We start from the raw sequence: 12,190 nt of genomic DNA, 5'->3' as shown, positions 1-12,190 counted from the left end.
AACTTGGATTATTCCATATTCTTATACCTCATACATATTCATGATCGGGAGCTGATTTCCCATTGGTCCATTCACCATCACGTGTTCTCAATAGCTAGTTTTGCACTTTACCAATGGCGCCCACTAGGTTTCACGCACAGGTTAAAGTACACTAGCAAACGGGCTACTCCATGTACTCGTGCGCTTGTGTACTATGCATGTGCTCTACAAAGCAATCATGGAACTAATGCATGGGGGAAGTGCACATGTGCAAACATCCCCCTAGCTCTGTGTAAAGATAGGGGCACACGCACGTACAGCAATGTTTTGCCAAGAAAACTGATGCAGTGATGCATTACTCGACAAAATTGTGGTGAATATGTATGAGGTGTAGTAAAGTAAAATATGGTTTATTTCAATTGGATAGTCGACATTAACTCCTCTCGGTATTATAAGTTATCCCGCGAGCGCGAGTGGAACACGGAATAAAATAGTGCGTCTGTGTCCCACATACGGCCGAGTGGTTTGTGGGACACAGGCGCACTACATTTTCCGTGTTCCACGAGCGCGAGCGTGATAACGAATTTATCTTCAAGCAAACTTGACGCACAGTAAAGATGGAACACGCACGCTGTAGCACTTTTCAGCAGTTATCCTATTGCACGTGCGTGTTGTACGGAATGGCGCTCGCATCTTAGAAAAGCGGAATACGCGGAGTGCGGTATGAACCGAGGCCGTGCTACATGGTTATATGTAGCACGGCCTGTTGCCATGGATCGACCAATCAGGATCGAGGATTCAAGTTTACTTGAAGATAATGGAAGTTGACAGATAACCAGTAGCTCCCTCGGCTTTGCCTGGGGAACTTGCCTGTCAACTTTCAATATCTCAGGATACTAATATCGACTATCCACCCTCAAACCATGTTTTGTTTGTACATTGTAAATATTAAATAAGAGTACATGTATACAAAAGAACATGAAAAATCTTATTGTAAAAAAATCCAAATTGTGGCATACTTGTAAAGTGTGCAGATGTAAAAATCATGAAGAGTGATACCACGTATCAATTTGTTCATTTGTTTGTACATTTTGTATATTATTTGTCCAGTACAATTGCTCTGGTTTTTGTACTTAGGTGATCAGTGAGGCAGTATAAGAATCAGTTCAAGAATTGTGAGAGCAATTTTACAAAACCCAGAATTCCCTCAATAGGGTGGTGTAGCCGAGCCAATGAAAAGATCTTTTCAATAACACATGCATTTTCAACGGTTGCCATGTGTAGTACCCTTTGCCTTCGGCTCCAGGCTCCCCACTCGAGAACCATTCAGTTTTATGAAAATGGGTCTGGGAATGAGATTTATAGATTTCAGAAGTTCCTTGATGTCCACGCCATCCTATTGTATACAAGTGTAGAAGTTCTACTCAACTTTGGCATTGATCCACAATCAGAATGTCGTTGATGGCCTTCCTCAAAAAAATTCCACAGATTCCTACATGTAAGAGCAGATTATCACAAAATTAAAATAAATATGCTACATAAAAAAAACACCTTTTTTTAATTGAAAAGAAAGTGAGAAAGCTATTTGGAATGGATGCTTTCACTTTCACATTTGAAGTAATTTTAGATAAATTGAGCTCCCAAAATGTAACAGAACAACAGTGACCCCAAAAAATCTGTCAATTGTATCATTGTGGGTATGCTTAAAGGTAGAGTAAATCATTTGTAGGTTGTGCATTTTTCTTTCTTTTGAAGCAACAAAAGTGCTCAAAATCTAAGGAAGGATGGTTAACAACTAACCCGGTGTATGTTTTAGCTCAGAGAATGCTGTGCATGTATATTCCGAGAAAACAATATTCTAGGATCTCAATTTCAATTCGTTGCCGAGTCACATTTTGAATTGCACCCAGAATCAGCATCCGGGACACGTTCTCATTCAGCCTATAGCAGCTAGTGCTACGCAATGTCACGCACTGAACTGATAACAACCGTGCATGTGTGCATCATGTCAACGCTTGCGTGCACCCATTCACGGTTTGCCAGGTTGAAAACAAACTACTAACGAAAATTTCACAAAATGCGTTTTAACTTCAGATGCATCTTTGGAAATTTACCTTCTTTATAATTGTTTTCTTCAAAAGGACAGCATGTCAAAAAGAACAATTTCACAGGGAGCGCCATTACTATCTTTAAACCAAGAATGCTTTTTAACAACAATTTCATCAGTTACTTTTTTGGTAGCTGCAAATGATCTACTATTGCCATAAAAAAAGAAAGAACCCACGGTAAAAATCATTCAGTTTCAATGATTCTGCTAAGAATTTCTTGTCGTGAAAATGTGACGTATGTAACAAGTGGTAGAATAATTCATGCTTGCGGAATTCTGAATATTTGTAAATAAGATGAACCTTGATATGGCTATACAAAAGAAGAGTATTATTAGCAGTTGTCATGGTGGCTTCACAATTGTGAATAGTGTTTATAACCAATATTCTGGCTTCAAAAATTTCACTGAAAATAACAATGGAGTATATTCAGTCTATTCTTCTAACAGTATTATATGAATACAGAATATATAATGTACTTTTTTGTGTTGTGAATATGTAAATATTTAAATTTATATAAAAAAAAAATCAATGTCTATCGTATTTGCTTGGAGAAAGATGTCTTGTAAAAATCTATGGTTAATTGTAATGCTGAAATTATATCTTCTTTGTTTTCCCCCATTTTTTGTGTCGCGATTGTTTGAAATTGTACTAATGACATGTGTTTGCAGCTGTTTGAAATGTTTTATTTTCTAATGATTTTAATGAATCACTCTTTCTATCTGATATCAATTCTATTTCATACTGTAAAAAATTACAGCCAATTGTTTAATATTAAGTGTGTTTATGTAAAAGTTATTCTAAAAAGTATATCTATCGGAGCATATCTATTACTTGGGGTGTACAAATTAATGTTCTTATTCATGTACGTGTGTGTATTAAAAGTAAAGGCCTTGGCTCTATATGTTGTGTGTGGAATACTTCATTCAACAATTCTGTAACCCCAACCCCACTCCACCCCAACCTGCCCCAACTGCCCCAACCCAACCCCATCCTGCCCCACCCAACCCCACCCAAACCCAACCCAACCCCACCCCACCCTAACCCAACCCCTCTCCCCACCCCAAGGATGTTGCTTACACACTTACTTTTCAAAGGTCCCAGTTTTTACATATTTTTTGGACTTACTTGACTTGATTTCTCTTTTGTTTAAGTATTTGTAAGTTCATTTGGGTGGGTTGTGTGGATGAGTGGTTGTTGGTGTACCTTTGAGGAATAAAAATAAATGTTATTGATTCTCTGTATGGGTTACTGTCTTTGGATTGGGTTGTGTTGGTCGGGGCGGGGCGGGGAGGGGTATGCAGGAACCTAAGGGTAGACACCCCCCCCCCCTCCCAAGGTTGAGGCCTGTTCCCCACCCACCCACCATATGTACGTACTTGAACGAAGGAGGGCGCTCTTTGGGACACGTGCCTGGTGGCATGGCGCGGCCTATTATGCATACTGCGCGGCACACAGAAAAGTTACATAACGAAGTCAAATGAACAGTGCAGCGATGAAGGTTGTTCAGCAGTTTTTTTAGTACCTGTACAACTACAATATCGATTGTCCAATAATGGAATGTGTGGAGGATCGGGAAGCACTCCACGGAGTAGCTTACAAAGGCACAGGTGAAAGTGGAGATTCGTGCCCGGGACCGACAGGTCGAGCAGACGACGCGGGACATGTTAACGGTGACAGCATCATCATGGCGCTGGAAGATTGGGCAGTCGCGCTGGTTGTCATCGGCTCGGTCTTAGCCGTGATGTGTCTACTGAGTTTTGTTTATTACTGGTTCGTTCTCCGGTACCGAGTCGCTTCCAGCAGTGTGTCAATGAAAGGCAAGACAATAATTATAACAGGTACGACAAGTCTGGCCTGGCAGAAAGAAGTAATTTCAGGGAGTACAACTTTAGTTGACAATGTAAAATTTGACAGCCTGATATACTTTTTTCTAGTACATGTTTAAATTAAAGTAACTTGTTGTAGGCCTCCAAAACATGCTGCGTTTTATAGCCATATTGCCTGCAAATGACCCCCCCAAAACTGGGCTAGATTTAATACTTTTTTAATATTTAATTAATAATTTACATTTCAGTGAGTAAAATAAAATGGCTCAAATTTGAAGAAACCCCGGCCGCTCGTAGCCAGCTACAGTTATGGTTGATCACCCTCAATATAAAAACCTTAATTCTCACTCCAGCTGTAAATGTTATCTTCCCCAGTCGTGCCAGTATTGTCCCCATTCAAATCTGCACTGTTTTGACTGTTTAGTGTTGGAAAAAAATTTCATAAAAGGAGACCTCTTTTGGCCATCCCCGACACACTTTCACTCCTTGGCTGTGTAGCCACTCTGGGGATCAACCTAGTCCGAGTAACTAGGACTCTACGGATCGCTTGTTTAACATTTGGAGATGGTCGGGCGATAGTATCGCCCGACCATCTCCAAATATTAAAAAAGCAATCCGTAGAGTCCTAATTACTCGGACTAGGAGTCTAGGATCAACCTACATTGGGCTTTTTCCGAGTCCGAGTAACTAGGACTCTACGGCTGAGTTCGGGCGGACTGTTCTTGACGCGGGTATATATATTGTTCTTGCAAAACCCTGAAATACAAATGTATACAAATGTAGGTGGTGTGTGATCCTGTTCCGAGTGCAGTGTTTGTGGGTCGTGTTCCCACGGTTCGAGTGCCAGAACAATATATCTGGGTCAAAAACAGACCGCCCGAACTCGGCCTACGAATCGCCTTTTTAACATTTGGAGATGGTCGGGCGAAAGTAGGGTCCTAGGATCAAGGTTACCAATAACCTTTTTTGACCATTTTTACTTGTACTCCCTATCAAAATCTTCAAATTTCACCCCCAAAACAGTCCTCAAACTGCCTGATGCGCCCCTACCTTTGGGAAGAAAAGAGAAGTTTCACCTTCAATTCAGGAAATATCCTTGTGGCTCATGCCTTGTTTGAGGCTTTTATTTTGAATTCAGGAAAATTTGAAGGTGAAAGTTGTCTCTTCTCAAAGGTATGTGAACAGTTTGAGGGGTTTGGGGTAAAATCTAAAGATTTTGATAGGGGGTACAATAAAAATGGTCAAAAAAGGTTATTGGTAATGCCATCTACTTTATGATCCAACATGTAGGACCCCACTATAGTCCGACCATCCTCAAATGTCAAAAAAGGCGATTCATAGAGTCCTAGTTACTTGAACTAACTTTTTTTCTAGCTTTTGGGGGTGATTTTTCATGTTTTTATCTAAAAATTAAAAAAAAAATTTTTAATGTCAATGATAGGTGCTCTTTTTTTACAAGTTTCCATAGACATGATTGAGTTCATTAATAACAAATTTAATAAATTGATCTAATCAACATTTTAGTTCAGTGTAACCCACGTTTCCATTTTGCAGGAGCCTCGTCTGGCATTGGTAAGGCCACCGCCCTGGGTCTGGCCCGTCGAGGGGCGCGTCTCATTCTCGCCTGCCGGAACGAAGAAAAGACGGCCCAAGTCATCAGCGAGATCAAGCAGAAGGTACCTCAAGGACCCGAGATCTTGTACCGTCACCTGGACCTTGCAAGCCTGCAATCCGTGCGGAAATGTGCTGAGCAAATCACCCGGGAGGAATCGCACATTGATACTTTGATCAATAATGCAGGTAGGCACATTTAAAGCTACAGTCCATCATTTGTAATTTGAGTATTTTGTTCGTTTGAAGCAACAAAAGAGTTCAAAATCTAATGAAGGATACTGAACAACTAACCTGATGAAGTTTCAGCTAAGCTTCAGCTGTACATTCCGAGAAAAACAGCATTCTAAGATTTCAATTTCAAATCAAAAGTTACTGAATCATGTTTTGAATTGTTTTGAATTGCAGCTAGACGCAACGTCGCGCACTGATCCGACGAATTACAACAACCGCGCGCGCGTGTGCGTCGTTCCAATACTTGTGCGCGCTGCGCTGAATAACAAAACGAACTACTAATTTAAATTTTCCTACGGTGCTTCTTAAGAATCGCCGTTGGAAATGCCTTCTTTCGTTGATTACTTCAAAATGACAGCTTGTCAGAAAGAATAATTTCACAGGGAGTTTAGTCCCCTTACTATCTTTCAACCAAGTATGTTTTTCAACAATAATTACGCCAGTTACTTTTCGGATAGCTGCAAATGATGGACTTTAGCTTCAAGAGAAGAGTGCTGTGGAACTGAAATCCATACACTTTCCAGCAAAAGCTTAAGGTGTATTTATTGAGTACAACTTCACATTTACAAATGGACTCAACATCTACATTCATACTGGTCCAGGCGACCAGGCCTCCCCAATATGTCCAGGTTTTCGGTCAATTAATGGGGCAAAATGTAAAAAGTTTCAACAAAAATGGCTCCATTTAAAAAAAATTAATAAAAATTGCAAACATACAGGATTACAGGTACATGTAGATAACATGCAGTTCAGGGTGGGATGCTGTGTATTCATTTCCTTAAAAAAAAAAAAAAATACTCCCCCCCCCCCCCTTGCTGGATATGGGCTTACTAAGAAATAAGTAAAGTAAAGTCTGTCTTGAGCCAATGTGGCCCATCAGGCCGGCGTTTATCTCCGGTTGCATATAGCATGAAACGACTGAGAATATTTCTACTCCCCCTGGACGGGATGCTACATGTAGTCCATGATGAGTCCATCACAGGTTACTCCCAAGCTACATGTATAATGTGAGTACCCATGGGGGTGAAGTGGCTTGCCCAAGGACACAGCTTATGACCAGCAGCTGGATTCGAACTCCTAGCCTCTGATCATGATAGTCACGAACCCTAACTACTAGGCCACGTACACTCCCCCACTATAAACAAGGAATGAATTAACTTACTCATGTTGCATTAAACTTGGTTGACTGGCAAATGGGCACATTTAAATTTTTTTTTTTTTTGTAATTCGGGCGATTCACAAGGCAGTGCGCCACCAAGAGTTTGCCATGGACAGTCAACTTTTCAAGTTTACGGTCGTCAAAATATGGCCCATTTGAATGAGTGTCAGTAGACACTTGAGCTAATTTGTTACAGATTTGGGCAGAGCGTTCATCCGCCTTACCAAAAATCACCATATTGATACATGTACAAAGAAAAGAATAGGGCAAACATATACTCGAATCACACGCTTACGAAACTAATGACCGGAAAAAACAAACAATTTCAAATGTCCCGCGCTGCGAATTTGTCGACCATCTCCCACAATGCACTGGGAAAAAATAACTCTCCGTGGCAAACTATTGGTGGCGCCCGGCATTGTGAATCGCCCGAATTGTACATGTACTTGTTTTGCATTTACACCAATTCTGAGTGAATAGGTACATGTTAAAGTCCAGCAACACTGAGCAGATACATGTACATGTAAATAGACTAGTCTTCTACATTTTTATTTCAACCAGGCAGCATTTTTAGAGGCATACATTTAGAGTGTACGTACAATTGAGTTAAACAGACAAATTACTTGCATACAAAATTTTAAAGTAATTTTTACATGCTAAACTCAAAATTACCAATGTACAATGTAACATTGTACATTATGTCACACGCTACATCAGTCGTTAATCTTAAACACATCTTTCTTCATAATAGTTTTTCAATTTTGTTTGTGTGAACCCAGCTCAGTAAAAATGAAGGAAAAAATGTTGCAACCTGACGCCACTTTTTGTCTTCATCTTAATGAAGGTCAGTCTTTGCAAAAATGATGATAAGACATGAATCTGGGACTGAGAAACATTTCCAATTTAGTTAGGAAATACTTTAAAAATTGTCTTGACTCTCCATAGACTTTGTACACAACCGCTGAAGTTGCGTCAGGTTGCAACATTTTTCCCCAAACGAAAAACTATTCTGAGCACGCAGTCACTGTGCACTTTAACACAGAGGCCCCTTCAATGGCAAAAGCATTATGCCAGCTATTGTTCAGAATGTCACTGTTATCAGTCATGGGACAATTGCTTTGTTGAATGCTTTTGCCATGTTTGCCATAAAAGAGGGCCTTTGTGAATGTACCAGTACAGTGTGCATGCATGTACAGCGATAGTGCTCGGAATGGTCTGTGGGGACCGTATGTTTTTTCCAACCTCAAATTGCAGAATCATTCATCAGAAATTGTGCACTGTTCAATAAAATGCGAGTAATTTGGTCAGGGTTATTAGCTTTCTGCAACAGCTGCTTGTACTGTACAGTAAGTTCTTATCAAAAAAGTTGGTGACTATATCGTAGGCCCCTTGGAGACAAAACCGGACAAGCGTTTCCATATGTAGTCAGGTACAAAATGCTATGTATGATTTACATGTATACTAACTCTATACTAGACATATTCTCACAATCCAATAAAAAAATCTGGTTCAAAAATGATTAAGTCTGTCCTGTCCGTGAAGTTGCATTCAAAAGCTTACTATATAATTGTAATGATCCTGATAGCACTTTTGTAATAAAATAAATATTTGATTGCTTGCCTATTAGTTATGTGTCAATTGCCTGAATTCATGTTGGTTAATGTCATCAAACCAAGTGATACACATGCATGACATATGGTTTGTCTTTATTCCCTAACATGCCTAACCCTGAATCCTTTACTGTGACTACTAATTTATGTGCAGGTGTGTATGTACATGTAACAGCAAAACAAGCAAAAGTAGTGTACCTGGACACTGACTCGATGCGCTTGCCATCTGCACTGAAATGGCCAATGTTACCTGACTCACAAAGGTAAATATCACCTGCATCATCACAACACAGCCCACCAGGAGAAGAGCAACTTTGATTAAACAGTTTGTTGCTGAGTAAGTCAACAGCCATCAGCAAACCCTCATTGTTGTTGGTGTAAATAAGTCGCTTGTTGCTGAAGATCAAATGTGCATCAATCTTTGGAGCAGGCAGTGTTTTGACGAGGGAACCATCTGGGTTGTGTAGAGATATCTGTTCCTTGTCCTTGTAACCCACTGCTATCAGATTGCTGCTGTCCACTGCCAGACACGTTGGTGTGCCGTCCACGCCGGCCTCTTTACCCGGTAGGAACTGATGAAGGAGCTGGTATTCCTTGTTGAAGATCTTGACTGCAGGATTGTCTAGGATCAGAAGTTGATCATCCTTGTTGATGGCTAGAGCTGTTGCTTTCTGTACATCATTAGGGTCATGGGGTTCGTTTGGTTTATCAGGGTCAGGTTTGTAGGTCTTTGTAGAAATCACCTTCCCCTCTGGATCCAGTGTAACCAGTTTATCACTGCATACCACAGCAATTTCATTTGTGAAGTATGCTGCTGTATGTAGATAGTCTCTGCCAAACACCTCTTCTGAAAAGGTCTCATCTTTCTCCCATTTCTCCTCCAAGAGCATAGTCCCAAGCTGACCAACCTCTTCACTCTCCTTAAAGCCAAAGAATGATTTCTCATGCTTGATATCCAAACTCTTATGCACCTCCACCTGCTCATTCAAATCCCGCAGCATTTTCTTCTTGGACTCCAGGATCTCATAGCACGTTGCTGTAGTCATCACTTTATTCACTTTACCCACAATCTGCTCAGACATTTCTGCGTATGCAAATTCTGTATCTCGTTTAATGGCAATGTCCCTGGCTTCCGTTTTGAGTTGCTTTTCTTTATCTCTGATTTTGGCAATTTCCTTCTCTGCTTTCTGTGAAATTTGAGAGTACGTTTTTACCAGCATCCTGTCAAGTCTGAAACGTGAATGACCTGAAGAGGGGTTGGCAGAAATGAATCTTTGAATGCACTCTTCTGTTTTAGATATGGATTCGTTTACTTCTTGTTTACATCTGCTGACCGCCTGGTCGATGCTGATGTGAGAATGTATGGATTCTTTGTGATCAATGTTTGTGCATTCATTGCATATGAGGACTTCACATGAGTTACAATACAGACAGAGATCTTGATCTGGATGCTTGAAACACTTGGGGACTTTTTTGAGTTCAGTATCCTCAGTTATTTCTTCAGACTCAACATCTAGCTCTGTCAAAGCCACAATCTTGTGATCCTTCATCATCAGAACTGCCATTCGATTGTGTGCCTTCTGGCATTCTTGACAGAGATAATGCTTGCAATCCATGCATCGAGAAATGGCTTCATTTTCCTCATCACATACCTGACACATGACTTTTAACCCCTGACCTTCAGTCTGTTCCTGTTGATTGACATCCTTTGATCCTCCAGGTAGCATGTCCACGCCAGCTTCAGTCATGGCAGTTTCCTTTCGACACAACGGACAGACAATATTCTTGTCGTCCTTATTTTGTGTCAGTTTGAGTTCTTGCAGACATTTCAGGCAGAAGCTGTGTGAGCAGTCTAGCATCCTAGGATCCTTGTACTCAGTGTAACAGATGGGACATTCTTGAAGTTCCTTCTGAGTCTCATCCAAGACTAGATCGGTCACACCTCCCTCTGCCATCTCAGTTGTACTCTATAAGAATGAAAGCAAATTTTTAAATGTTAACTTGCATGTTAACTTGGTCTGGAGTGGCTGATGTTCAGTTACTCCACTAACAGTTTACATATGTATTGTGGCGAAAGTGTTCAAAACATGTAGGCTGGTTAGGAGACTAGCACAATTTAGGGATTTCCCCCCAGTGAGCAATGTCACGGGGTGGAGCATTAGTGTACGTGACTGCGCGCAGAGATGTGATTGGCTGCGCGTCGCCCAGCATTGTTCTGTGTGCTGTGGAGACGTACACACGTGGTTAGACGGTCAGTGCGTTCATGGCGGTCGAGGAGACAACAGTGAGAGGTAAGCGCGAACTTTGTAGAGTTTGTGGTTTGTGTGTGGTTTACTAGGATCGGCTTTGTGCCGTGGGTAGCGCTTACTAGGGAGCCGAGATCGCTAGGTTGTTGCCGGCGAGCTGCGTGCACTTATCCCGGTAGCGTTTAGTTCCCCGTTGTAGCGGAGAACATAAGTAAGCCGTGCGTTGGGAGTAGCATCAGCCAAGGTGGTTGAGCGTGCCAAGTATCGGGAGAGGTGTCGGTGTTCCTGCTGTGGTGTACACCTATACGGTGAATAGCGGTGAACGTGTACTGACCTTGCTTTCATACGGCTGCGTTCCCTGTGTGGCTGACTAGCGACCCCAGCAGCTATTGTAAGCCACGTTGATCGTCCGCAGCTTAAGTTGTTACCTCAGAACCTCTATAATAAACTTAACGTCTGTTGTAGTTTGTAAGCCTTGTAGTAAGCCAAACAGCGAGGTAGTCAGCCTTGCACATCGAGTAGTAAGCCATACAGCAAGTTTAATTAATAATAAAAGGTTCCCCCAAGTCCAAGAAGTTCACTCAAGTCATTTAATTATCAATCATTCATAAGGCAATTGTTGATTCAATAAACCATATTTAAATCATTGTGGTCCGAAATCAGGTGTCCTGTTGTGTTTATTTGACTTATTGAGCAGAGTTAGCCAATCAATTCCTTAGGCGGTATATTTCCACCAAAACGAACTTGCATCCCTTAGCCTTGAGGCTGCTCGTCAGTCTCCGGTCCGAGGAAGTAACTGGGTTCAGGAGCAATCCGCCACAAAATGGTGTCAGAAGTGGGATTGGAATTGATTGAGTAAAATTCGCTAATAAGTCGAAAGCTTTCGGAGAGCTTACTAAATTGTTTGGTGTTGTTAAAAAGAGTCCATTGTCGGATATCGTTGCCATGAGCAGGCAGAGTGGTGCGGTTGCCTCGCCAGGTGGAAGCAAAGAGCAGGCACTCGAAGAGGAATTGAGTCGCTTGCGGATGGAGCATCAGTTGTTGCAGCTAGAAAAGTCTGCAAAAGAGACTGAGCTAGAGAGGTATCGGTTTCGGGTTGACCCGGAAATTGAGTTTCGAGTCCCAAGCGAAACTGGCTATGAGTCGTTCAGGGCAAAGGCGATGATGCCGAGTGTGGCCATGTCGCCGGAGATAGTCCATGAGGGCAGGAAAGAGGTGAGCTTTAGGGAGAGCACACCCTTTAGGAAACCTGCATTGGACTTATCGGTAGAGGGTAAAACACCGGTGGCTAAGATGCCTGGTACGTATAAAGAAGATGGTCTGAGTAACGTAAGACCAGGTCAAAGTTCGACACGGAATAATCCCTTTGCAGAGGGACAGGAGGTTTTGACCCCTGAGAAATTGAGGGCAGAACTAA

The 12,190-nt window shown here is 41.6% G+C and overlaps 2 protein-coding genes across 2 annotated transcripts; one reads left to right on the top strand and one right to left on the bottom strand.

The window, feature by feature from the left end:
- Positions 1–3,519: 3,519 nt before the first annotated feature.
- On the top strand, positions 3,520–5,727 carry LOC119727943 (retinol dehydrogenase 13-like). The gene is made up of 2 exons (XM_038200023.1): positions 3,520–3,925; positions 5,468–5,727. Exons 1-2 carry the CDS (start codon positions 3,640–3,642, stop codon positions 5,725–5,727), a joined length of 546 nt encoding a protein of 181 aa, XP_038055951.1. The 5' UTR covers positions 3,520–3,639.
- A 2,446-nt stretch (positions 5,728–8,173) lies between these two features.
- Positions 8,174–10,482, bottom strand: LOC119727942 (tripartite motif-containing protein 45-like). The gene is made up of 2 exons (XM_038200021.1): positions 9,025–10,482; positions 8,174–8,194 (listed from the first exon to the last, which is right to left on the bottom strand). The coding sequence occupies exons 1-2, from the start codon at positions 10,480–10,482 to the stop codon at positions 8,174–8,176; spliced, it is 1,479 nt and encodes a 492-aa protein (XP_038055949.1).
- Positions 10,483–12,190: the final 1,708 nt, after the last annotated feature.

This window comes from Patiria miniata, unplaced genomic scaffold (genome assembly GCF_015706575.1).
Source record: "Patiria miniata isolate m_02_andy unplaced genomic scaffold, ASM1570657v1 HiC_scaffold_20, whole genome shotgun sequence".
In the NCBI taxonomy this organism is placed as follows: domain Eukaryota; kingdom Metazoa; phylum Echinodermata; class Asteroidea; order Valvatida; family Asterinidae; genus Patiria; species Patiria miniata.
Note: the sequence above shows the minus strand (reverse complement) of the source record. Positions and strands in the feature narration are given on the sequence as shown.

What these genes read in the sequence shown, in the direction of transcription:
- LOC119727943 (XM_038200023.1), top strand. Translation starts at nt 3,640, where the DNA reads ATGGAATGTGTGGAGGATCGGGAAGCACTCCACGGAGTAGCTTACAAA. An exon ending in CAAGACAATAATTATAACAG is followed by an intron (nt 3,926 to 5,467) that starts GTACGACAAGTC and finishes TCCATTTTGCAG; the next exon opens with GAGCCTCGTCTGGCATTGGT.
- LOC119727942 (XM_038200021.1), bottom strand. Translation starts at nt 10,482, where the DNA reads ATGGCAGAGGGAGGTGTGACCGATCTAGTCTTGGATGAGACTCAGAAG. An exon ending in ACAGCAGCAATCTGATAGCA is followed by an intron (nt 8,195 to 9,024) that starts GTGGGTTACAAG and finishes TTTATTGAACAG; the next exon opens with TGCACAATTTCTGATGAATG.